We start from the raw sequence: 27,065 nt of genomic DNA on the forward strand, positions 1-27,065 counted from the left end.
TAGCAGCTTATGTAAGAGATTAATAAAATAGAGGACAGGAGGAGAAACATGAGGTTAGAAAGCGTACTCACCGCTCTTCTTCATGGGGTAGCACCTCTTCAGGTCGTCACAGGTCCTGGCTGGGTGTTTCTTGCTGCCGTCGGGGCTCTTCATGCTGTTGATCTGGCTGCTGAGGGCCTTCAGGGTGGCCTGCACGCCGGGGTCCACGGCCAAGATGGTGGAGGAGTTGCTGTTGGGCATAGCCTCGTCCTCGCTGAACTCAGGAGGAGGAGGAGGGCCAGAGTCGTAATCGTGAAGGCCGCCAAACAGGTCATCCATAGCAGCCATGGGGGGTCCTGGGGGACCAGGGGGGCCGGCGGGTCCAGACTCTCCTGGAGGGCCCTGAGGTTTAAGAAGTAGCAGGTTTTATAAAATATTTCCTTATTATTATTTTTTTTTAACCCTGATGTTCTTACTGAACATCTGTTTAATTGATGTTCAACAACTGAATGACTTTCTTTTGCCTGTAAGCACTGTTTTTTTTCTTTTCAGACTGATATAATGTTCTCTTTTTATGAGTTCATCTCAAACATTCTAATAAGAACTTCCTCTTTTTATTTTAAGAAAGTACCTCGGGTCCAATTTCTCCGCTGAGTCCACGAGTTCCAGGAGGTCCCATGGGTCCGGGCAGACCAATGTATCCTTCTTTTCCAGGAGGTCCAATAGGTCCAGGAGGCCCCTAAATCATATCAGTTAAACATTAAATTAGAATACAGACAATAAACTTAAGTATATAAGATGTTTCCTCCTTATAAAACATTTTCGTAAGAATCTTAAGAAACAAATGAAACTGTAGTATTTACCCTCGGCCCGCCTGGTCCAACGATTCCTGGAGCTCCCTGCTCACCTGTGGTACCCTAAAAGCAACAGGTTTGTATCTCTTAGACACTATTACATAATGCAACACATCTTTTGACTGCTTGTGTTCCTTTACTATTTTATGTTTAATACAGTCTTTGTATATTCAAATGAATTTTAAAAACTAAAGGAACAAATTACACAGTTGGCCATGAAACACATGCTCTCATGACCTCATCAAGATTTAACAATATGTAAATCCAAACCTGATGTCAGATGTACAATCATTTGTGATGTTGTCAGCAGTGTCAAACTGAAATTACTAAACTACACCCACACAGACTTGATGATCAGATAATCTCAGATTGTGAGGGTTCAACTTTTGATTACAAAAAATGTAAGCTTCATACATTTTTTTCCCCAAAGTTGTTCATTAAGTCAGTCATCTGGTATTAGCCTTTAGTTTCTTTGAGGGCTTAGGCCATGGCTGCAGCGATGAAGACGCATGTTTGTCTTTTAAATTGTGAAATAATTTAAAAAACTGCACTCATAGAAGACTCTTTGGTGAAACACTACTTACATTCTTATTATGGTTAAGTACAGAAAACTACAGAAAACTATGTTCAAAGAAGTCAACAGCATTGAAAAAAATCTGTGAATTAATTTGCATTAGCATTTAAAACAGGTTTGGCATAATTTAAATTTAGCACCACAGGGACTTACTGGAGGTCCAGGAAGACCCTGCAGACCAGTGAAGCCACGATGACCCTTCTGCCCCCTCTCTCCATGATCTCCAAGGTCACCCTTATCTCCTCTTGGTCCTTGAGGTCCCTGAGTTAGAGAGATTTGAAACATTCATTGATACATCTTTGGAAATTTGAAGGTTTATACTTGGTTCTTCTGGGGTAATGTTGACTTTTATCTACTGCAAAAAAAAAAATCCTAAAAAGACTCACCACTAGTCCTCTCTTTCCAGCTGAGCCAGGTGGGCCAACAGGTCCTCTTGAGCCCTGGAAAAGCAGTTTAATCATTAGGAAGCCAGCACTGGAAAACTGTCCAACTCCTTCTTAAAGCCAAACCCATCACTGTTAGCACCTCGTATAAAGTCATTCAAGTCTCAGCACGCCTTCAGAGCTCAAATCATGTGTTCACAGCTTTAAGACTGTTACCCGCCTTGTGTCCTGCTGATGGACTCACAGAAACACAAAGAGCAGGACATTCCAGGAGAAACAGAAGCAGGAAAACAAAAAAGTCCACTCACAGCCTCTCCTCTCCTTCCAGCATCACCTGGTACTCCAACGGGACCTGGAGGGCCGGGAAGTCCCTGAGGACCAATCAAACCTTCTGGACCAAAATCTCCACGGTCTCCCTACAAAAGAAACATCTGTTAAACGCCCAGAAAGAACACAAATCTTAAGTGACTTTTCGGCATCTTTGTTGCTCTTACCCGCTGTCCCAGAACTCCATCTTTGCCTGGAGGACCATCAGACCCTGCAGGGCCCTGAGGACCAGATAAGAGACATAAAACACTTTAAAGAGAAACTCAAGTGAAGTCATTTGAGAACAACAAGAAAGATTATCATTCGTATTTACATCAGGACCAGGATCACCACGAGGTCCGTTTAACCCAGGAGAACCAACTGGTCCTGGAGGGCCTTTATCTCCAGGTGTTCCTGTGGATCCTTGTTTTCCTGGTGGGCCCTAAAGAAGAAGAAACATGACACTAAAACAACTGTTCCACAGCACGCACACTTTAAAGAATGTGTTCATTGCATGAGATTACGAAAGGATTTCATGAGCAGCAGAATCAAGACTGAAGAAAAGTACATACCCCAGGTCCTGGAAGGCCTGGCATCCCGCGCTCTCCTCTCTGACCAGGAAGACCCACAATGCCTCTCTGTCCTGTAGTTCCAGCTGGACCTGGAGGACCATCAGGACCCTAAAGCCACACATATGTAGATTAATAACTATTATAATAAAAATGATAAACTGGTTTATCAGCTCTGGCTTTCACAAATAAACGCCTCGAGATGCGAATCCTCTCTCCTGTCCTCATTCTCTGACCGGAATAATTTCCAATATCTGCCCTCCAACACCACAAGAACTTTCTAACAGGTCAGCCTTTATTTCAAAATGTCATCAGGAAGTTCCGCCTTTTTGTACACCACACTTAACCAGCAACTTAGAGAGGCGTCAATAAACATCCCAGAGTTACAGCCACAGAAGAACCAGGGAACCATTAAAAGAACACAAGCTTCTGTTTAACTGAAACACTGTGACTGTTTTTCTTCACACTAAGGCTACAGAGCATTTTATATTTAATCAATTCAAATATTATTACTGCAAATGAAAGAAATTACCTCATCAGTTTTATCTAATCAACAGACGCTGGTTGAAGACAATACTAATATATTCCAATTCAGAAAGTTTAATAAAAGAATTATATCAAAATAATAAAATCAGATTACCGTGGGTCCGTCCTCTCCAGAGTCCCCTTTGTCTCCGGGGCTTCCAACTGGTCCTGCTGGTCCTCGTTCTCCTTGTCTTCCAGGGGGTCCGTGGTCTCCGCGAAGACCAGCAGGACCTTCTTTTCCAGGTGCTCCAATGGGTCCGGGCTCTCCAAGCGGGCCCTGTAAGGAACGGAAGAGGTCATGAATTGGGTGCATCTAGCTCTACAGTGTTAAGGTTGTTTTAAAAAAAAAGTATGTGATGTAAAATACAATCCTTCCACTTGTAAAAAGTTAGTGTTTATAGGTTCTCAAAAGGAGACACTGGTCGCACGCAGACCTGGCCAATGACTACATAAAGTGTGAGGATTGTTTGATCGCTTGCTTTTAACTTTTAAAAGATGCTGCATGAAAACCCTTCGGCGAAGTGAAGTTTTTAGTAATACATATTTTTTTTATTTTAAGGTTATTAATATTGTTTTTGTTTTCCAAACCATCCATACAACAGAGTATTTAACGTACATAGTAAGGGACATATAACACATTCTGGTTGTATTTTCACATGGTGACCTTAACATATGACAATTACAGACTGGGGGTAGTACTCACAGTGGGACCCGGAGGACCGACTCTCCCTGCAGATCCAGGGAAACCAGTGGGGCCCTTTAAGAGGAAAATTATACAAGATCATCACATACTCTATGGCAGGTTTTTGAACAGAATGTATTCGCTAATGTTTGAATTAAGAGACATATAGCATTTGTGTTATGACAGTCAATAGTGTTATATTCAACTGAATATCATATCCTATTCACAATAAGTAATTTAAACTGATCTTACTGGTGCACCCTGAGTTCCTCGTCCGCCTTTCAGCCCAGCAACACCAGTTGGCCCCTAGGAAAACAAAGCTTTATTAGAAAACACTTATCAACAGGAATACTTCCAAAAGAGTGAAAAATGCTTATTTTCTGCAGGAATAAATGCACTAAAACATTCAGGCTGGACCACAAAAAAGTACAACTGATGACACGTTTTAGTATATAGAGCACAATTACAAGAACAACTACTTTAAAATTGATTTATAAGACAGCATTCTTATTCTGTAACAACTTACAGGCGGCCCGTGAGCACCAGACAAGCCTTGAGGTCCTGGTGATCCAGCATCTCCTTTCTGGCCTGGCTCTCCAGGCTCTCCCTTGACTCCAGGTTGACCATCAGGGCCCTATGAAAAATAATAAAATACATCAAAACCAGTTGAATTTGTAAATTAACCTTTTAAATTCCCATTATGGATAACTATTAAGATCTATAAATCATCATTTTGACATTCAAAGCCAAAGATAGCACTTACAGGAGTTCCAGCAAATCCAACACTACCAATGGGACCAGGGTCACCTCTTCCCCCCTGTAACAAACAACAAAGACAAACATAGGTGATGAGGAGTTCTAATGAAATCAGCACATACTGGAACAGCAGTTTGATCATAAATTAAAAAGGTTAACTAGTTAGAAAAAACATTGAGTAGGTTTACTCACTGGCACTCCTCTGGATCCTGGAGGTCCACCTGGCCCCTTGGGTCCAGGTTCTCCCTGTAAAGATATCACAAGTTACTCACACAGTAATTTCTAAAATAATTCATTGAGCCTGTTCTTCCAATATTCCTTCCAGGTTGTTTTTTTTTCACTTTTGCAAGGCAATGTGAGCCAAAGACTGTCCTTCACATGCTGCAACATGCCATCGAACACAGCCAAGAACACAAGAAGCTGAAGGATTAACAGCATAGTAGGCATCCTGGGAATCGACGCTTTCCTAGAACACAACTTGTCTCAGCCTTGAACCAATCTAACAAAATCAGCCTTTGAATGTGTGTCAGAAAGAAAACACTCTACCTTCTCTCCGCTGGGCCCAGCAGGTCCGAGTGGGCCGACAGGACCTGGGGTTCCCTGTTGACAGAGTGCATAATGTTGGTTGGAGATCACAGAGTCAATCCAACATGACTGAACAAGCCCTGACAAGTCTCAAATGTGCACTAATACTCCTTTCTCCTTCTTTTTTTAGTCTAACATTTGAACAGAATAAGTACAGATAGCTTGCTTACTCTAGCACCGTCATTTCCAGCTGTGCCTTCTGATCCTTTCTCACCAATCGCTCCCTGTAAAAAAGAAAATCACTATTATTGGCAGTCATCATTTGGTAACAACTTCTTACATTTAATTCAATATCAGACTTGTTGATTCTTACATAACAACGTCTACATCTTCCAAAGATTATGTAAGTGCATTTCCAATTAAACAAATTGGATGATTATGCGGTTTTGCAACCATTTATGTTAACCCAATTTGTAGCCAAGATACTACAAGTTTCGGCATATTGTTGAAATATATGCGTACTATAAAATACATTCATGAGTTGTGAGCATAAAAGAAAAAGATAATGATGGACTTACTCTGTCACCTTTGGGCCCAGGAGGGCCAGAGATGCCCCTCTCTCCTGGCATTCCTTGAAGACCTGGGGGACCAACATCACCAAGTGCACCAGGGGGACCAGGACTACCCTGCAGTGACAAACACAGAAGTGAACAGGATTATTAAATCTTAGACATATGTTGAAGTGCAACAGTTTTTAATCCTAGGACTGCCAACCAATAGTACTTATGATCCTTGACAAACTATTTTCCGGGTCATACCTTGGAGCTGTGTGTCGCTGTGTTTGCAGCATGAACTGAAATGACATGTATTTTGTATCTTGCAAAGCCTCCTGTTTCCCTCAGATGCATTTTATTTTAAGGAAGTTTCACATCTTTTAATTTCAGGTGCCACCATACATGTAAATTAGTATCTCCTGAAGCCTTGTAAATATAGGCTGTAAGCATTTAAGTAATCACTTGCATACCCGAGACTATCACATTTTGTGTCTATTAAACTATAAAATAAAAATGGGCATATTTGATCATAATTTTAATTAAAACTTTCAAAGTACTTCACAAAGAATCTTTTATAAGCTCTTTTGCCACAACTTCACCAGAGTGGACTTTTTATATCAAATAAATAAATGTACCAAACATAAAATATTACAATTCTATTCAATATATTTGTAACATATTATATTGTAGATTTCCCTCTGATTTACAAATCAGTGTTTTTGGGTGTAGCACTACAAGTAAAAGGTTTTTCAAAAAATCCAAGTATATATGCATAAAACACTGAATGTGTATTATATGCTGTAACTATCACATTTACAAAATGATCATAATATACCTCATACTGTTTTAATACTAAATACTGTACTGTAGCTTTGGCCTCTTTACTCCAGTCATTGGCTGTATGAGTCACATGACTTTATCAGTCTCAGTCTGCATTGCTGTACATATAAGTGATGTCTCCACTTGGTACCTTTGGACCATCAGGACCGGGTGCACCAGGGATCCCCTTAGGCCCCTGCAGACCAGTTGAACCCAGCTCTCCTCTCTCCCCAGGGATTCCTCGCTCTCCCTGTGGAAGAAAACCCAAACCCATCAGATTCAATCTTACTTAGGAATGTAACTAAACTACAGAATGTAGCGGATTGAAATTAACTTACCCGTGGTCCAATCTGGCCCACAGCACCCAGCTCTCCAGGAATACCCTTAAATAAATAAATAAAACATCTCTTATTGATATGGAATTTATGTCAATTCAAAGGATTTAAGGATGGTTTAAAGATAGAAGTACAAATTGAAAAGAAGTTGGTCCAAGCTTCATTTCTAGCTTTTTGTCACACTCACTTGGTCGCCTGGTTTTCCGGATTCTCCTGGAGGGCCTTGATTTCCAGGCAGACCCTAAGAACACAAGATAGTCCAATATAACCATTATAAGCCTTCTTCCTGTCACATCAAGGTCTCAATATAAGTTGTATACTGATACATTTTTCACATCAAATGCATCAAAGGCAGCACTTAGGTATTGCAACTTTCTCACAGCTTATTGCCAAATATCTTTTACCCACCTGAAATCCATTTACACCTGGAGGTCCCTGCTCTCCTCTGTCTCCTGCGACACCCTTTGAGATGAAAATGAAATGTCTCAGTCATTTATGATTGCAGGTAAAAATGCATTTAATGTTACAATAGAGAAATAAGACTCTTACAGCAGGGCCAGGGGGTCCAGCAGGGCCAACTTCTCCATCTTTTCCAGGAGGACCCTGAAGACAGAATGTTATTTATGTTATATTCTTGCTGTGCTTACTTTGTGAATCATAAAGCACATGCCTTTTTTTCCCATTAATATGAAGTGTACAACCTTCAAAAAACAGTACTCACTCTCTGACCAGCTACTCCTGCAGATCCTTGTTCACCTGTCTTTCCTGGGTCACCCTTGAGTTGAAAGTATTATTTTTAATTAGTAATAAAACAGGAAATAAATGGACTGACTGGAAGAATTATACGTGCAGAACTTTGAGGGACTCTGCAGTCTTACATTAAATCCTTTAGGGCCTGGCACTCCCATGGTTCCTGCTGGTCCTCTGTTTCCAATGGACCCTGCAGGGCCTGGACGACCATCTTCACCTGCGGCACCCTACAAAGGAAACCAAACTTTGTCTGAATCATGTTTTTTCAGTTATCATAACCTAAAACCTAAAATCCAGTAGTGCTAATGTAATTGAGCACAGTAACCTACCAGTGGACCTGGCTTTCCTTCTGCTCCCTGGACTCCAGGGGTACCAGTGAGACCCTAGGATGGAGAGATAAAATGAACATGCAATGGAAATGTTGGATATGGACATGAACAGAGTGCATTTGATAATATAATTGGTAGAGATTAAAGCTGGATATAAAGATGTTCAGTGTTACCCTTGCACCTGGTAGACCAGCCTCTCCTGTACGACCAGGGTCTCCTAGTGAGCCTTTGGGCCCATGTGGTCCAGATGTTCCACGATCTCCTAGGGCACCCTTAAAAAAAACAAGATAAAATATTTGAGTGCCAATCAAAATGCCGAGGACACAAACCCATGTACAATCTGAATGCTACTGTGCTTCCAACATATATTGCCTTGTTTGTTTAAAGAATGTATTCAAATAAACAGCAGTAGAACAACTTCTGAGTCTAAAATATACATACCTTGGGTCCTGGCATGCCATCAGCACCAGGGAATCCTCTGTTACCAGGAGATCCCTAAAAGTAAGTTAGAAACCATATCATGTTATTTATCCAACAAAGATTGGAAATAGTTGTAGTTAAGAAACCATTTACAAATTCAGAACTGAAGTTCCGTCAACAGAAACATTTGAATCTGGACTTCTCCTCAAATTACAAGAGGGACATCCACTATTCATCATCCAAGCTTTAAATTGTTTTGAGTCTTTGAAATCTGTTGCCAATTTGGATTATCAAGTTCACCAACTTTTAGACTGTGGCAGAAGTCCAAAGGCTACACATGAAGAACTTGCAAACTCCATGCAGAAAGGCCATGGCGGCCTGAGATTCAGACCCCCAACCTTTTTGCAATGAGTTGTTGGTGTCAGCCATTGCCATACCACTTTACCACATGTCACCTAATTCCCTGCATGAATAGAAACTGCCAATTTCACACATGCTCAATTTGTCCCAAAATGATTCATTCTCTTCCTCCCATTCATTACATATCCTTTGTTTTTAAAGTGCAGATCTGTTGCAGATAGCAGTTACATTTGGAGCCAGAATGCTGACTTACTCTCTCTCCAACGGGGCCTGCAGGGCCGACAGAGCCAGAGTCACCGCGTTGTCCTCGCTTTCCTTCTTCACCCTGAGGTCCAATCACTCCCTGGGATCCTGGAGGACCCTAGAACATTGACAAAAACCCACAGAAAATTATATAAAAGCAGGTTCACTTACCTAGATAACGCTTCATTTTCTTGTTCAACAGAATTAAGATCTTGTTGGTTCTTCATTTGTATTTCAAACTTACAGGTTCTCCTTTGGGTCCAGCTTCTCCTTTGAATCCTGGCACACCAACATCTCCCTGTCGCAGAAAAGTGTAAAAGCATGAATTCCCTAAACAGCAAGAGTTGACTATAAAAATGATGGCAGGCATAAATGCAATAATTTTCCAAATTTAAAGCTGCTTTACCAATGTTCCTTTGATCCCAGGCTGACCAGTGCTTCCTTGGGGTCCTGGTGGACCAGCGGGTCCAAGATGGCCACCTTGACCTTGTGGGCCAAGATTACCCTGTGGAGAGTCAGCCATATTATATGTGACCTCTTAAGTATCCTTATTTTAAATACTTAATGAGTTTTAAATAATTTACTGAGAACATACCACTGGTCCTTTGGCACCCGGGCCACCATCTGTACCCATGATTCCCTATAAGACCAAATGACATTTAGATCATCATAGCAGAACACTGAGAAGCATGTTGACAAGTACTGTTCTGTGATAACCTTGAGCCAACTATCCTGTGAAAGAATACCATACAACTACAAGAACAATCTTGAGCAGTTTGATAAATAAGTTGCTTTGTTAGGCACATACTTATTATGTTTCTGTTGGTTATGTGTAAGTAAAGTAAGTTATTTACCCTGAGGCCAACTGGTCCAGCCCTGCCAAGGTGACCGGTCTCTCCTCTCTGTCCCTGGGGGCCCTCTGGACCACGGACTCCTGTGGGGCCAGGTTGTCCCTGTGAAGGTTCACCAAGTAAAGTTACTATATAGAAATATGATACAGGTACATTGGTTTGGTTTGTAGCCAGTTAAAATGTGCAAATTGAAAACTTATCAGATAAGTGAGTATTATAATTTGATTTATAAAAAAAAACAATTATACATATTCAATTCAATAGACAGTTATAAGAGTCCTTTAGAATGCACATATAGCATAAGGGTTGTTTACAGTCCTTACCTTCATTCCTGGTGATCCAGGATATCCAGATGGTCCACTGAGACCCAAGGGACCCTGTTAAAGAACCAAAAAATACAATTAAACTTCAATACATCAACCCAAATGCTAGTCTATGCTAAATATATTAGACTGCATTTCCACTGCAGGAACTTTCATCAAGGAACAAGGGCTGCAATGTGCAATTTGTGGAAACAAGAAATCAAAATCAAGGATACCCCCAAAATGTCCCAGTTATGGGTGATAGTAGTTTATTAAAGAGGGACTTGGGGGGGACTTGTAGTTTGGAATATTTCTGATATTAGGTAATTTAGCAGCATTCAGAAGAATCCTTCACATGTCAGTAGGTTGAATTGTATCTTATCTTCAAAGATCTATAGACGCTTAAAAAGGATGCAAACAACAATTGGTTGAACCTTTTAATCCCTTAATCCATTAAAAGTAACTCCTAGTACTAAAAGTCCCAGAAACGTTTGGTGGAAATGTGCCTAAAGATGGTAACATGAGTGTACAGTAAATCCAAAAGAGTAAAACACCTACCATTGGACCAGGTTTCCCGACGTTACCAGGTGGACCACGCTTTCCCTATAATAAAAAAAAACAAAAACGCTTTAACTTATAAATTACAGTTAAACTGTGATGTTAGAACAAAATGGTGTCCCTTTTCAAAACCAGCCATTTCTTTCAAAATCTGTGACAGACAGAAAATGATAGTATCATCCTTACAGCTATACCGCCGGGTCCAGAGCGTCCTCTCTCCCCTGGCATCCCAGCAGGACCCTGTTCCACACAAAAGTCAACAGTGAGCAAGTCTTACTCATGATTTACCTTCAGTAAAGAGGAGATTAGAAAAAGGCATAACAAACAATATAAAAGTGCATGGGTCGCTTCGGCAACTAAAGAGTGTCAGATACCCTTGACCATTCAGTGGGTATTGAAATCTTTCAAAACCATTGGAAACTTACATTTTCTGAATATATCTTACCATGGGTCCAGGTGCTCCCATTGGACCAGAGGGGCCTGTAGCACCCTGGAAAACAACAAAAGGTACAAGTTTAGTTTCACAATATAACCATATGACACGGCATGATGTCTCAAAGTCCTTTTGGCAAAGGAGGTACTTGAGTCTAACAGTAAGAAATCTGCCAACCAAACAACAAATACAATCTATGTTTTGCTTCAAATTTGATTTATACCTTGGATCCAACAGTTCCATGTTCACCTTTTTGGCCAATAGGTCCACCGTGACCCTAAGAACAAAAACAGGAAAACACTGTAAACATTTCTGTCTATGCAGCTGAACCCGTATCAAATGATAACAGAACAGTAGAAAACATCAAAATAAGGTGAAACCACTTTCATGCACAGGTTTGTAATAAACTGTAGTGTAGCAGCCAAGTCAAGAGACAGAAAACATTCTAAAGGAGATGCCATTGATGCTTTCGATTTATGTAACTTAGCTGCCAAAGTGTCAATGAACTAAACTCACCCTGTGACCCTTCAGCCCAGGAGGTCCAGGAGTTCCTGGAAATCCTCTGGATCCCTGAAATGTGTCAAATAAAAACAAGGGTTAGTTATTCAAACTATAGATGCACCAATTACACACATCATCAAACTTCATCCTGAACAACAGACAGAAGATACATTGTGTTCAATTAAGTGATGGAGGTGTAGAGGTCCATAAGCTTACAGCTGATCCAGGGAATCCAACTTCTCCACTATTTCCTGGTGTGCCTGACTCTCCCTGTGGGGGAATAAGAAATTAATTTCAAAAACCTTCATATGTGACAAACATTACGGGTCCATAGCTTGGATCTGATAGATATGGCTATTAAGTGTTTTAATTTGTTTGTTTTTAATTATTAAGATTTTAGGATAATGTACACATGCTGATGGCCTATTATAAATGCATTGGGCTTTCATTTTCTCACGTTGTTGGTAAATGATGTTCAGTCTTTTATTTTGCCTTATTAGCCCCTGACAGGAAATCAAAGAAAAGTGCTAAACAAATTAATTATTTTAATGTAGTCAATTCAAAAGGAGGCTCAGCGGTCTGTCAGTTTGACATGAAAAACAAAGTATGTGAAGGTCACTTCTGATACCTCATTATAACAACGTCTGTGGCTTCACTGTAAATCTGCATGTAATCATCATGCATGTCCAGGATGTTCCAATCCACAATGTAAGGAAAGTATTCAGGCCTATCTGCTTCATGGTAACAGATTTAAACTCAACTTTTCTATAATGATTTTTATGTTTTGATTGTGTGGAGAGTAACTTTTAAACATCTTTTAAAATCTGACATTTTCAATCAAACAATTAAACAAACAATCAATCAATCAATCAATCAATCAATCAATCAATCAATCAATCAATCAATCAATCAATCAATCAATCAATCAATCAATTAATCAATCAATCAATCAGTCAATCAATCTGTATTTGTTTAGCAACAAATCATAACAAATGTTATCTCAAAGCACTTTACAAAAGAGCAGGTAAAAGACCTTACTCTTTGTTATGTTACATTTTGAGGTTCCGAGATCTTACTTACATCTTCACCTGGTTTCCCTGGAGGGCCCTCAGGTCCCCTCTGCCCAGATGTTCCCTAAAACAAACAAACAAACAAACAAAAGAAGTCCGATTTTAAACATTCTGCAAAACAACAAATCCATCACAATACAATTAAAATCTAATGAGCTTCATTGATGAGTGTTTAGGTGTTGTTTCTCTCTTTTATGCCTATGCCAGAGGAAGTGAATTACTAATCTGACCATGTGTATAAAAAAAGTGTACAAAAGAATGAAGTTTCACCATATGTCCTGGATCACCGACTTCTCCAGGAGGTCCTTGTGTTCCAGCATGACCCTAGGCGGATTGAGGGAAATGTTTAAAAGAGACAGATCGGGCAAAACAAACAAAATCGAATCGCTTTTAGTAATTTCCCTGTTTCAAAGCTTGCTGTGGACTTACAGGTGTGCCGTTTGGTCCAGGTGGTCCTCTGGCTCCAGCCTCCCCCTTAAATCAAATGATGCAAAAACAAATGATGGACATCATTAAGTAAAAGGCCAGAGATACTTAAACCTGCCCTCTGAGGTCAAAGACACAAATGGAATTGTTGATTAATATGGCTGTTAATTTGTTTTAACCCTGCAAACAGAAAGTCCAAGAGTCCTTCAATTATTGATTGATTTCAAATCAAAGCACACTGAAATGTTTGATAACCTGCTGCTGTAACACCACAATTTCTCAGTTTGGGATCAATAAAGTAAATATATCTATCTATCTACAGTATTAACTCAACAGATCTTTTGATATTTTGCTAACGTTTGACCAGAATGTAAGCAAAGACCATGCCAATCTGTTTGAGGGAACGTTTAACTTATCTCGATAACTATGAAATATCTTTGCAGTCCAATTCATCAATCCATCATTCTGCTTCATGCTCATAAAGTCGAAGCATGGGTGGATTCCAGTCTGCCTAATTAGTGCAGTTGGTTTCTGGTGAATTGAAATGTAGAAATGTATTTGATAATGAAAACAAAGTTCATTCATCCAAGTCCATTGGCGGCAGCTGATTTATTATAAGAATAAAAACCAGCCTGCTTAAAGCTGAACCACTTGAAATATCTTGATCTTGAGTTTGCATATTTTGGTAACAATGTTAAGAGAAGAGGGCTGGGGGTTCCTGGTTTGAATCCCAGTCGTACATGAGTGCTTCTGTGTGGAGTTTGCATGTTCTCGGTGTGCATGTGTGGGTTCTTTCCTGGTACTCAAGATTCCTCCCACAGTCCAAAGACTTGTAAGGTTATTTGGTAACTCTAAATATGTTACCGTAGGTGTGAATGTGTTGTCTGTCTCTATGACTGCTCAGTAAATGACTGGCGAACAGTCCAGGGAGTAACCCCGCCTTTCGCCCAATGACATCTGGGATCGGCTCAAGCCCCCCACGACCCCAAACAGGAAAATCAGTATCGATAAAGGATTGATGGATGGTCCTTAATAGAAGAACAGTGTTCCATGAATAAATGTTTTACTATCCTATCATCTTAAAATATTCTACTATCTCCTCATAGCTCTGGTGGGTGCACCCCAAAGTCTAAAAAGGCTAACGTGTGATGTCATCAGTTTAAGGAGACTAATTATTTCCAATCAAAGGCCTGAATTACAAACTTGGCACATTTGTGACATCCAAACTGCTTAACACTGATGTTAAAAAGACAAAGATAAATTAAAAAAAAGAATTGATGTTATATTGACAATCATTTTATATATACTGGTACTTTCTTAGGTGCTCCTTAAGTTTATGGAAAGGCATCATTGAAGAGGGCGTTACAGTATTGACTAATGAAAAACTATAGAAAGTTCAATTAGATTAAAGATCCCAAATTTGCCACAAAAAACATCTGAGACAGCACCACACCTTCTAACATTGGAGGATCAAATCAGTATTTGCAAAATTTGTAAAACTGTTCCTTTATTATTGTTTTTTTTATGCCAAAGTCCCTCTCATCTCAGCTGCAGGTGGCAATGGGATTCAAACTAAATCTTATCTGAAAAGACCAGTAATCTAATAGTGTCCTTTTGTGCTGGAAAAGAAACAATGACAAATCGAGTTAAATCATACTTTGTAAACATCCACTCACCCTTGAGCCAGTTAACATGCCCTGAGGTCCCATTTTTCCCTCTGATAATCCAGCCATCTCAGATCCCAGGCCCTGCAGGAGAACAACACACACACTTTAGTTCAGTCAGTGTGTTTCCATCAAAACATTAAAATAAAATTTGGAGACAAATGATGCACACAAAAAAAAGAATTATATATATTTTTAAAAATATTGCATCAGTGGAAGTGGTTGAAGTGAATGCTTTTCACGTTATGTAGGATGAGTAAGGCTGACGTCATTGCAAGTGTATTTTTGGTTTCAGGTTTGTCTGATTAACAATCTGTCTTGAGGGTATTAAGTTGTGTCTTTGTGCATTCTGTGCATGTAAGCACATGCATAGGTGTACAAATGTGTTTCTGCAGCATTTCGCAGGCGTGCTTGACTCACTCCTGGGTGCGTTGGATGTCCTGGAGGTCCTGGTTCCCCAGGCTGACCTGGTACTCCAGGCTCTCCATCATAACCTGCAGAGCCTCGTAGTCCCTAAAGAGCCCAGAGAGAGAAGCTGATTAGCTTTACTAAGAAAAACATTTTACAACAAAATAGTCTCAGCCAGACACTGAATCATTATCCTGTAACAGCTGGGGTTTTGTTGATAACTCACAGACTAAAGAACAGATTCATCATTCAACCAGTGTAGTAGATAAACGTAGGTATACTTGTTTTGACTAAAATATTTAGAGGAAATGTTACTTTCTTTTTAAAGAAAAACCAAAACCACTTTCCAAAGTATAATGATAAATTAAAATGATGTTGGTTTATGACCCATGCCTTTACAGTTTAGCAGGAAATGCACGGTTTATGTTCTATAAATCACCCTAGATGCTGCCTTCCTCTGCAGTCAGAGAGACCTGTTCATTCATCATCCTGCTAGAATTCTGCTTGCAAAGCAAATTATACAACAAGCTGACATATACTAAATTATTTTGGCATTTAGTATCCTGCACTCGAACCAAGAAGTTATAAATGATACACACATTCAAATATTTTGCTTCTCTTTTGACCAATTCAGATAGTTTGATCCTGAGGTTGTCCTGATTGGTGTGTAGATTGTCTTTCTATGTGGCCTGCAGATTGTGAGTGGAGAAAGGGGCCATCAGGCCAAACAAGCACACCTGGCTCGTTGTCTCCAATGCAGCTACACTACTGATCTTACAGATTCATATACTTTTCATAAAAGCACATAAAACGTTGAAATTGATTTGAGCTTCCTTCTTTGTTAAAATATGAACCACTTTGTAACAGACTGCTAAAGTCTTGTTGTCTAATCAGGACTCGTTCTCACGACCCCATGCAGCAAGCAAGGGTCAAGTCAAAAATGTCATGTGACTTCTGGATGAGTGAATCTTCCAGTAGATTATTTAAACAGGATAATGCATTCCACTATTTTTATTAAAAAATATATAAAAAAATATAAATATGTTTGATCCATGAAGCCACAAGGATTAATTATTTAGTCCTTCAATATAGTGTTGAAATAAAACCACAGAAATGTAGCCAGAGCGAATGACAATATCTTTGATGATATAACTTTGAAATTGTATTAATTGTATTAAAGTGTAACTTGTTAATCACTCTGGTTCTACAGGGCCCACCGACCCTGGGGTCAAGTTTTTTTTATTTTTTAGTTCAAATGTGCAGAAAATGTATTCTATTGTTGCTCCGGGGGGGACTGTGTGGGTGGTCCTTGAAGGAATGTTAATGTTTTATGTAGCCTAATTCATTTTGAAATACTGCTGTTTAACCTGTTTGTGTACTGACATTTATCCACCACAAAAAAAGTTATTATCTAAGGTTTGCATGAAAACATTTCTACTTCAATGATATCAAGTGAAATGGTAAATCTTACTTAAATGACAAAGGTGGGGTCCTTTGTGAAGTAAGATTTACCAAAACAGTTGATAACAGTTTGACATTAAGGTTCTCTGTTCTGTCTGTGGAGGCTTGTGGATAAGACTTACAGGTCTTCCTTTGTTTCCTCGAGCTCCCCTCTCTCCTGGGGAGCCGGGAGGTCCCTGTTGTGATGAACAAACAGAAACAACAAGAGTCAGATAGTGATCAAATCAAAGCACAACGATGTGATGCTCGTAAATATATGACAACAGGGGCTTTAAATGTCACAGTGACTCAGAGGTAGATCACATTCTGCAGAAATCCTTTTAAGGGGAAGTTAGGAAAGTGAACTGTTCTCTTATGCCATCTAGTGTTAGCTTAACTGGCTCAACAAGTAAAAAAAAGAAACTGGGAAAGGTGTCACATGCAGGAAATGAGGCAGCCAAGATACTCACCATAGGTCCAGGGCGACCTCTAATACCAGTCACCTGCAAGGATAACATTAAATAGATGAATAAATCTTTTTATTTATTACAAATATTGTAGTGTTTAATAATTTAAATAGCAAACACTCACGAGTGGGACATCCCCTGGTTCTCCTTTCTGGCCCTGATAGAAACAGAGACAATGTTTAAAGCCCATTCTCCATGGTGTTGATAATAATATAAAACAAGACAAAAATGTTGTAATGATCACAATTGTGGGCTTACCCTAAAGATCCGGCCGCCACCACCTACAAGGAGGAGAAAGAATGAAATACATTGTTTTTTTCAACATAAATGATTGAAGCACTATGTGGCAGTGAAGAAAAAAAAATGCTGATAATTATTGTTCTAAACTAGGAAATGGTCAGAATCATTTCTGTGGGTTCCCAAATTTTTTGTTTCTGAAAAAGTTTGGGGAAATGATTAAAACAATTGTTTGTCTTGGCTTGTAATTCTAATTCCTTTTTTTTCTTCTAATTCATAATTTTTAATAATGAAATTATTGATTCATTTATCCTTTCATCCATTAATTCATGAATTCATTCATTTCAATTCTGTGGTGAAAAGGTGAAAAAAGTCTTGGCTAGTGAAAAAAAGACTTTGATGTTGTTGTCTCCAACACAAGCTTTTTGTCTGTGAAAACAGTCTGGGTTTTGTTTTGTTCATGTGACAAGGTGCAAAAAAAAAGTTGGACTGACTGAAAAAATCTTAGGCCAATTTTAGTGTTTGTTTTTGTAATACTCATGTCGGCCACAAGAGGCTTGAAGCCATAAACAATAAATAGAAAAAAAATCGACTCCTTTTTATTCAGTTGCCTCTCAGGCCTTCCATAATATATGAAGTTTATTAGAGAAGAATGCAGAGGTGAAATAAACACATCAATTTGTCATCATTAAGAAGGTCAATGAAGTTAAAATTGTCCATTTGAACTCCTTCATGAACCCCAATAACTCACTCTTAGAGTCTATTGATGTTAACAGTTTGATGATGGCATCATCTGTTCAGTGATTTTGAAGCAGCAACACAAAGACCTGTCGAAGCTCAAACATTTCAAACTGATGACATCATCGTTATAATCATTGATTTAAGATGTGATTATTATTTCTTCTGACTTTTCTTGAAGTGGGTTTCTATAACTGCCACCTCCCCCCACATACTTGAAATATAAAGAGGCAGATAAAAACGTTTCTAGGTACGAATATATTCTTATTCTTTTCCACTTTAACAGTGATCAGCTGCTCCCTCACCCCCGCCGCCTCCGCCGCCGCCTGATGAGCCACTCTGACACACAGGACAGCACTCTCCATCGGGGATGACCACTTTGTCACAGTTGCTCAGCTCGTCACATTGGATCTCATCGCACAGGACCTGGCCGTTGTCGCACACACAGATCCTGCATGGCTCCGGCTTCCAGATGTCCTTGTTGGTGTAAGTCTGGCCGTCAGCCGTGCAGCCCAATTCATCTCCTGGAACACACACACAGGTGGAGAATACACACTTAGTTTTTCTTAACTTTTGGTCAGTTACAATAAAGCAAAACTGATAGACTGTGATTTTCTTTCTCTATATCAACTTAAAGGTCACATCTTGTGCAAAATACATTTTATCATGTTTTTCTGACACTAATATGTGTCCTTATTCTGTCTACAAAGCCCCCAATCATGAGAAAAGTCCATCCCCTCCGTCTTATGCCTGCTCCACTTTTTAGAAAATGTGTGCTCAAACAGGCTGTTTAGAGATGTTCCCCTTCATGACATCACAAAGGGCAGTAACCCCTCCCCCAGGTTGCTGACACTCCCACAGCTAGGTGTTTGTTTGGCCTCTGAGTCTCTCCGAAAGAAAGCCAGAGCCACCCAAGCCCTTCTAGAGGGGCGTGGTCAGACACAGCTCATTTACATTTAAAGCTACAGGCACAGAAACAGCCTGTTCTGAGGGGTTTATAGGCATGATCAAATACAGGATCAGAGTGGATTTAGAACAAGAAATTGTTGTTTGTTTTGGGGAGCTCTGAGACTGATTTAAACTTGTTAAAAAATTAGGAGAATATGTGACCTTTAAAGTTAACCAAATTGAAAGCTCAACTTTTTTTTCATCACTGTTTTTCTACATTTTCTGAGTCAACAGATAAGATATGACAAAAAAGCCCTTTTGTTGGTGTTCACACTGAACTGATGATCATGTAAGCTCAGTCAAACACCAGATACAAAAAAGAACGTAAATTCCTTCAAACATTCAACCAAGTTAATGTGAATTCCTCCAATCTATATTTTCTTTGTTTCCCTAAAGGCCAAGCGACATGATGCAAAAAATAAAGCTGTAGTGTTAACGCATGAAGCATTTTTGAATGCGGTTGAGAGAGCATCGACACAAACAAAGAGTACTTTCTTACTACAAGGCAACTAGACTAAACACCAAACCATGCTGCCGTTAATTCATTTACTGCCCCTCAGAACAGCTGCCTACACTTCTTAAATACTAATAAAGCCATCATCTCAGCTGCCTCATCCTTCACAAAACCATGTATCCAAACAAATCATCTCCAATGCAACATGTTTGCTGTTCAACTTATTTGAAACAAGATTTTCCACCATTTTCTGCACAGACACAGTCGGGGAGGAAAAGGTCTGGAAAACATGCAGCTATGCTGCAGTGAGGTCTCCAGCCGTCAGACATGAGGTCATTTCCTCCAGAGGAAAGTGTCTCAGAGACTTGACTCACATTCAAAAAGCTGTTCTTCACAAACAACTGGATCAGATGAACTTCAACTTGCAAATAATTAAAAGCTGTTTCTATTTTTTTTAAAGTTCAAATTAAATCTTTTGCAGAATACAATATAATGAAACAAGATATATTAATAAAGAGGGAGGCCCCGGGCTCATTGTGATATGAGTCTGGATTTAACACGAACAGGGAGTATAAGGACTCTGTAACCTGAGCCCCCCCCCCCCCCCCCCCCCCCCCGCAGATCCTCAGAGACACACTCTGAATCCTTCACCTGTTCCTCACACAAACAGCAGGTGGCAGCTCTGAGCTTCAGACTGCAGGTAAGTCAGATTCAGGAGAGGAGCCTTCGACTTACTGATAGAGATTCTCATAGTTTTCTTTGAGTACAGCAGATGCTACATTAGGTACTTGGGTGACAATACTTTCCCAGACCTGTTGGGAATCCTAAAAATCAAAGAGCTGCAATAATAATGTAAAAGTAAATGTGCAACAATTAGAAGAAGAAAAAAGTGCAGGTGTTCTTAAACTCATGGCTTTATGCTGTTTCAACCCCTTTTCATATTTGTCTTGGACAAGCCTGTGACAGGAAGAAGCAGTAATGGGTATCTGTTTACAGAAATTGTCAGTTTAGATATTTAAGTCCAGAGTTCACCTCAGGAGTCAGCTGTCGAAAGAAAATGAAAACAAACTAAGGAATGTTTAAACAGTGATCACAATTAACTGGAGTGGCCAATTTAGTGGATACAAGTTTAACTTTTTAGTAACCATCTTATCTTTAGTGAAACATACTGACTAACACAGACGTACAGTATAGGGAAAGCGAGAGATGTATAGCCGGCAAATTCACAGAGACCTCATATACAGTTGTTATGATTTGGACATGTTCTTCGTTGATTCGTGTTGTACCATAACTTCAGTGTGACTTAATTCAATGTTTGAGATTATAATTCCTAGTCCAGGTTCCCAACCTTCTTCCTCAGAGACCCCAAGGTCCCAAATGAAAAAATAGGGTTCCATTGTTGAATTCATTGTAAGCTGAGTTACGAATGTTGCTGACAAGAATGTCTGATATTTCTGAGAGGGGAAACATCTCTACACAGTTTATTCTTCAGACTTTGAATAAACTAACCAGTACGTGTGTAATCTTTATTTTAGTTAATATATATATTTATTTTTGGGCTTTTTTGTAAGACAGGAGAGACAGGACATTGAATAGAGAAAGAGAGTGGGGAATGACATGCGGGAAAGGAGCCACAGGTGGGATTTGAACCTGGGCTGCCCGCTTGGAGGACCATGGCCTCCACACATGGGGCACGCGCACTAACAACTGCGCCACCAGCACCCCTATTTTAGTTCATATGTCCGAAACTTATTTTGATAACCTACGAGCAGAGACAGTCTCACGCCCCAAATGCTCTATAGTCCAATGGTTCTCAACTGGTGGGTTGGGACCCAAAAGTGGGTCGCAGAGTCATTTTCAGTGGGTCATGAATGTTTGCCTTGGGGGAATAAATTTGTCAAAAAGTCTATGAAGGGGCGCTGGTGGCGCAGTGGTCATTCCCTACTCTCTCTCTCCCTGATTTCCAACTCTATCCACTGTCCTGTCTCTACATTAAAGGCACAAAAAAAAATCTTAAAAAAAAAAAAAAAAAGTCTATGAAGTTTGTCTGAAGTCCATACTCTACAGTTTTCCATTAAATAAATATATTTCATTGAAAATATCAGAAATGTGGGTCATGAATATTCATGAAGGAGAGAAACACTCCCCTAGCCCATGGCTCACCTTTACAGTATTGTGCAAGTTAAATCCTGATAAGTTCTGGGTGCCAACTTTAACACAGTGGGTGTGAAACCCCTCGCTAATAATATAGCTAATATCAGAGTTGTGAGAGCAGTACTCTTTATAAAAGAATAGTGACCGTGTGCCAGAGGACAAGAACTTGAGTCAAATAATTGCATCAACATCTCGTCTTGCCTTTTAAGACTTACACTTTAAGAAAATATGCTCTCAGGGAAGCTGCTGTAAAGATCAGCAACGACAGTAACCAACATCACAACCTTTACTTAAGTTAGCACCAATGGGAATTTGGAAACTTTGGTTCCCCCTTTTGTGAAAAAACAACAACACTAAACTCACCTGAGCTACAAATTAAACTACTAGTCTTATAATCAAAGCCTGTTTAAAAGCTGATGAACTTGACATTGTTTTTTTAGGACAAAAAGGTTCAAATCTAAGACGGTTAATGTGTAGGTAGATTGAGGATGTGGGTGATGAATTACATTTCATTAAAACATGCCATAACAAGACATTACCTCTAAAATACCTGGAGCTAAAGGACTTGACCTGGAAGCTGTTCAGATGCACCATGTAATCAGACTCTCTTTAGGTTCTTGCCTCTGATCTCCAAAGTACAGACATGTGATGTTTTGGTAATAACAGACAATGGCATGGAGGACATACATGATCTTCTATTCTTAATGTGGTTTGTGTTATTTCTTTTTCTAACACTTTTATGTTTTTTGTTTCATTTTTTCTCATAAAAAGAAATAAAAATAGGTAGACAAAACTTTCTCAGTCGCTCTTGTTCTGTCAGGCGATTCAATTAAACAGCATTAAAACACACTTCCTGCCTTCTAATAGCCAGAAACATCCCACTGTCTCAGCTGTGGTCCTTCAAAATGAAAGACAGCCCCTCATGGAACTCCACAATTCATCTCTCTTCATTTGTGGTGAATCGTTTCGATGAACTCATGTCATGAATCTTCATTTATTGGAAAGCAACCTACTTTTCTTTTAAAACCTTTTTTTCTAAATCACAGTACAAAATGTTCCACTAAATCTGTTACTAATTAAATATGTCTTCATATTGTTCTTTTTGCCTCAAACATAGTTTCCTTATGGCATCCTATTTAGTTTGGTTTTATCTTTACAGGAGTTAAACTGTTTAACATGAGTCCCTCTCTTTGCAGAGACTTAATAAATCAAACCGAGGATGTCTGCCATGGAAGGCGATTTTTCTGTTTGGTTTTGAGAGATTTCATGTTGGGAGTTTGAGATTTACTGGAAGAGAAGTGTGGTTTTCAAGAGCGGTGTTAAAAAAAACCCCACCACAAGCCTTGAGGAGGAGGAGGAGAAGAGGGAGGTTTACTTTTTCCCCTCCTCTCAGCTAATTCATTGCAGGGCCCACACTTTTCCACAGATGCCGTAAAAGCATGGTTTAATCGTGAAAACGCTTAAAAGGCATGCTCCCTTCTGATGGTAAATGCTTGATCTGGATTTTCCACTAGTCAGCTCCGAGGGCAGACGGTTTCCTCTTCTGGTTAAAAAACATGGCGTCTGGAGCTTTTCAACATGACTCATGTGTCTACTCTCTACCTATCATTAAGTGAAGCCCACCAGACAGATAACAAAGAAACCCAATGACTTCTCCTTTGAGTCATGGCACACATCAAAACCACGAGTGAAAACCAAAAACTCTTAATGAGTAGTTGGTGTTCCTCTACGTATAAAAAAGTGAGAACAAGAAGTGCTTTTCACTTGCATTGATTCTATCTGCCAACAGGGGGAGACTGTGCTCGTTGCAAAAAAAAAAGTACTATTGTAATGAAGCATCAAGCATCGGCTGACAGTGTTGAAATAAAAGCCAAAGCAGAAGTTCGCCCCACCAAGGGGGCTCTCAATCAACAATGACAAAAGATGAATTTGAAGCTAGAGGGGATAACGGGAGTGATTCTCTCTGCTAAACTACCCCCACTCTTGATGAATATGATCTCCGTGTTGACCATAGTCAAGATGTACGGGCAAAACAGAGATGAGTAAAATGACTTTTTTACAGACGAGGTAATGTTTCCAAGAAGAGTTATCATGACATTTTTATCACAGCAGCACATGCAGCAACAATATGGCAGCTTTCATTCGCAGTTCCTACTTCCATCACAACACATCCAATATTTCCACAGCAACCATAAACATGTTGTGTCTGTCAGGACAAGACACAGGCTGTTACAACTATAAAATTTAAGTTTTCTCTGGCTTTGATAACTATTTCAAACATTTGATGTAAAAAAAAATACAACATAGGTTAAGTCAATTTATATTGAATTGAGAAATTTTACTCTAAAAATTCTACAATCTGTAAGGCCTGCACACCTCTTTGCCTGTTACTTGGTTGACCGAAACTTAATCTAATAATAAATGTTTTTCTCTGTTTATTTATGACCTCAAGTCAACATTTTCCAAATTAGTTAATGGTCTCCTTCAGTAGTTCAATCATATGTAAACCATACCATGCTTTAGGTTAGCGTCCCAGAATATTTACTGATGTATCTTGCCAACAAAGCTAGTGTTTGCGTTAGCTAGCTGATAATTTATCGTTTGCCAAATCCCTGCGCCTACCCTCTTATGACAATAAGGTCACTTCTGAGCCTTAAGATGAACGTTGCTAAAATTGCTTCTCTCAAGGCTGCAAAACAGCCCGCAAAGCAAAAGGTCATTTGATAATATCCACTCCTTGTTTACAGTCTACTGGGAGAAGCTTGAAAACCTACTTTTGCATTGCCAAAAACGAGACAGCTGGAAAAAAAACAGTGAAAAGATGGAGGGAAAAAAGTAGATAGTTTATGGATTTTCCCCAGTTAATACTCACAACACACTGTGTTCAGAGAGAATCTATTGCAGCCACAAGTCGAGGGGTTAGAAAATGACCTTATGGAAACAATGAGTCACACAGAACTGGAACTCTCATTTCCTTTACAAAAGAGTCCAACTGCAGGACTCACACTGATGGCCTCATTTAAAAAAAAAAAGATTTTTACTGAACGGCTATAGATTTTACAAAACCATTTCTGTCATTTGTTTCCACTCGTTCTGAACAAGTTCGACATGGCGGTGAGAGCAACTTGCCCTACGTGGTTGATACTGAGAGGACTGATTCCTTGTCCAGATGCAGATGAGTTACAGCTGCTGAGGGGGGGGCTCTGCAGCAGCTGCGCTTTCCCGCTCTGAACCCCTTGGTGTCATGGCTGAACATAAATCTTCCCTCTGTAAAGGACCTTTAGCACAACCTAGGATTAGTCCACTGATGAAGCTGTCCATAAAAGCAGACGTTGTCTTCCCACATTAGGGTCAAAAACAAGTCAACGCCTTGTTTTTTTTCAAAGGAAATCAACACTTTAAATTAGCCCCTAACCCTTCTGATATCAAATGCTTGGAAAAGGATTTTACTTTTAAAAACAAAGTCTATCTGTTCCATATCCTAAAGCATGGAGGATTTGCTGTTTTGGACTTGAAATCTGAAATAACGCTCTAGTTCGAACATGCTCTTCACCTTGGCTTCAACAAACAAAGCTCGGTATCTCGAGGGAGGGGAGGGAAGCTCAGGCCAGGAAAGTTAAAATGAATCAGCTTGCTGATTACACGTCTGGGCTTTTCCATCAACAAGCCCCCATCTCTGATGGGTCTTCCTTTTAAAGAGGCAACCACAGATATGAGCTGTTCCTTTCCCCTGCTCAGCCCAGGGAGGATTGTAGTTCAGCTAAATTACACATCCCCCCTCCTCGCCCCCCTCTTCTGCTCGGCTGACTGACTTCTTGCTTTCTGTTGCCTTGATTCAACTCCATCTTAGAAATGAATGTGTGATGTAGAACAGAGAGATAGGTTTTGAAATCTACATCTAAATTCCAATCTAGTTGGTTAAGCTATTAAATTAGCTTTTGGACACAACACAGGACTTTGGTTACATCAAAACATCACATACACACAAATTAATGTGCGATATTTCCCTCAGCGTATGTCAGCAAGGACATTATCCCACATACGTAGCTTAACCCATGTATGCGACTTTACTTAAACGATGTATTATAATTTATCACGACTAGCGGATTGACTTGAAACCAAACCATGATGCTTTTGCTTCAAAAAATGTAATCAAACTGTTACTTTTCCGTTATGTTACCAACGTGTTTGTCTTGACTTAATGTGCAGGCCAAGGTACGGTAACATGTTCCCAAACATCTGTAAGGGCAATTCATTAGAAAAAAAACCTCACATAAAGTGCTACAAGCTGGATGCCCATACTGTACTAAACATGTGAAAAGTTTCCTCTTAAACGTATGTTGGAGTAATCCAAAAGATAAGTCTAGAAAGGACGCTAAACGGCTTGTTCTACAGATCATGTAATAGTTCCCTGATATGAAACCAAGAATTTCACAAGACAGCTTCAAGCCTCTATATGTTCACTGTTGAAACCTCTTACATACTGCAGGCCCTCCACTAAAATGAAACGTTTTAAGCAGAGGCTCAAATGAGGGGTTTAACTGATGATAGAATAAGATAAATATGTTTTTGAGCTGAAAATAATTAAAAACTAGAGCAACAACTGAGATAGACATCTTTGGTTCTTACAGTTGTAACAAACAAACGGCTCCTATGTGTACATGTCATATAGAAAATTCAAATGACCACATAGGTATTTAAAATCATAAAGAAAGAAATAAGCTGTATCAGAAAGAGCATGATTTTATACAATACAGAATGAGAAGACAGGTTCAAAAACAGGCCACTCTCTCTATATGGACATGAAATGTGTCCAATATGAAATCCTCTGTACAACAGAGTTCAACACACTGATTGAATACATGTGGAGTTTTCCTCTGGTCTCTCTTTGATTTATTTTCCATGGTTTTATGTTTGATAATATTCAAGTTTCTCTGTGACCATGAAAGCTCTATGTTTCAATGCTCTGCTCTTCTGTGTAAGATCTGCTGCGGACGTGACTAGAAGGAAGTGTTGTTTAGTATTTATGGTATAAATCCATCCAAGTCCTTTACCATAGCAAAACGAGGAATGTAAACATGAAAGTTTATACCTTCAAACTGCACTTTCCCTCTTTGCATTCTGGTTCCTATAATTCAGAACACTGAACATGTGCATTGCCTTGAACAATCCCATGTCACAGTGATGTTTGTGCCACACATTTTCCAGTAAACCAAAACAAATAGAGACATGATTGATGCAACAACACTATCTAATAAGTAGGTTAAACAATGAATGGGTACATCTCAATTGTTTAATGTATAGTTCATCAGCTGTTTAAATACGACTTTAAAGCTGATGTTGTAACAGCAGTTAAAGCTTCATACTATATATAATCATGTCGGTCGTCTCTCAACCGGAAGGTCAGGGGTTCAATCCCCAGCTCCTGTAGCTACATGTCCGATGTGTCCT

General features: G+C 39.4%; 1 protein-coding gene across 1 annotated transcript in view; it reads right to left on the reverse strand.

The window, feature by feature from the left end:
- col5a2a (collagen, type V, alpha 2a) overlaps positions 1-27,065 on the reverse strand; it is a 45,736-nt gene that overhangs the window by 3,325 nt on the left and 15,346 nt on the right. Inside the window, exons 2-51 of the mRNA XM_065962616.1 lie at positions 18,364-18,582; positions 17,342-17,364; positions 17,208-17,240; positions 17,087-17,119; positions 16,760-16,813; positions 15,189-15,281; positions 14,781-14,852; positions 13,108-13,152; positions 12,949-13,002; positions 12,689-12,742; positions 11,825-11,878; positions 11,624-11,677; positions 11,331-11,384; positions 11,120-11,164; positions 10,861-10,914; positions 10,675-10,719; positions 10,138-10,191; positions 9,818-9,916; positions 9,559-9,603; positions 9,370-9,468; positions 9,208-9,261; positions 8,974-9,081; positions 8,382-8,435; positions 8,114-8,212; positions 7,941-7,994; positions 7,740-7,838; positions 7,583-7,636; positions 7,411-7,464; positions 7,270-7,323; positions 7,049-7,102; positions 6,865-6,909; positions 6,678-6,776; positions 5,732-5,839; positions 5,384-5,437; positions 5,175-5,228; positions 4,821-4,874; positions 4,636-4,689; positions 4,399-4,506; positions 4,125-4,178; positions 3,894-3,947; positions 3,306-3,467; positions 2,669-2,776; positions 2,431-2,538; positions 2,285-2,338; positions 2,099-2,206; positions 1,794-1,847; positions 1,561-1,668; positions 843-896; positions 611-718; positions 72-381 (exon numbers count right to left, since the gene is read on the reverse strand). Of these exons, the coding sequence (XP_065818688.1) occupies positions 72-381; positions 611-718; positions 843-896; positions 1,561-1,668; positions 1,794-1,847; positions 2,099-2,206; positions 2,285-2,338; positions 2,431-2,538; positions 2,669-2,776; positions 3,306-3,467; positions 3,894-3,947; positions 4,125-4,178; positions 4,399-4,506; positions 4,636-4,689; positions 4,821-4,874; positions 5,175-5,228; positions 5,384-5,437; positions 5,732-5,839; positions 6,678-6,776; positions 6,865-6,909; positions 7,049-7,102; positions 7,270-7,323; positions 7,411-7,464; positions 7,583-7,636; positions 7,740-7,838; positions 7,941-7,994; positions 8,114-8,212; positions 8,382-8,435; positions 8,974-9,081; positions 9,208-9,261; positions 9,370-9,468; positions 9,559-9,603; positions 9,818-9,916; positions 10,138-10,191; positions 10,675-10,719; positions 10,861-10,914; positions 11,120-11,164; positions 11,331-11,384; positions 11,624-11,677; positions 11,825-11,878; positions 12,689-12,742; positions 12,949-13,002; positions 13,108-13,152; positions 14,781-14,852; positions 15,189-15,281; positions 16,760-16,813; positions 17,087-17,119; positions 17,208-17,240; positions 17,342-17,364; positions 18,364-18,582 (3,825 nt within the window). The remainder of the gene's footprint in view (positions 1-71; positions 382-610; positions 719-842; positions 897-1,560; positions 1,669-1,793; positions 1,848-2,098; positions 2,207-2,284; positions 2,339-2,430; positions 2,539-2,668; positions 2,777-3,305; positions 3,468-3,893; positions 3,948-4,124; positions 4,179-4,398; positions 4,507-4,635; positions 4,690-4,820; positions 4,875-5,174; positions 5,229-5,383; positions 5,438-5,731; positions 5,840-6,677; positions 6,777-6,864; positions 6,910-7,048; positions 7,103-7,269; positions 7,324-7,410; positions 7,465-7,582; positions 7,637-7,739; positions 7,839-7,940; positions 7,995-8,113; positions 8,213-8,381; positions 8,436-8,973; positions 9,082-9,207; positions 9,262-9,369; positions 9,469-9,558; positions 9,604-9,817; positions 9,917-10,137; positions 10,192-10,674; positions 10,720-10,860; positions 10,915-11,119; positions 11,165-11,330; positions 11,385-11,623; positions 11,678-11,824; positions 11,879-12,688; positions 12,743-12,948; positions 13,003-13,107; positions 13,153-14,780; positions 14,853-15,188; positions 15,282-16,759; positions 16,814-17,086; positions 17,120-17,207; positions 17,241-17,341; positions 17,365-18,363; positions 18,583-27,065) is intronic.

The sequence above is a fragment of the Labrus bergylta genome, chromosome 13 (assembly GCF_963930695.1).
Source record: "Labrus bergylta chromosome 13, fLabBer1.1, whole genome shotgun sequence".
Lineage (NCBI taxonomy): Eukaryota > Metazoa > Chordata > Actinopteri > Labriformes > Labridae > Labrus > Labrus bergylta.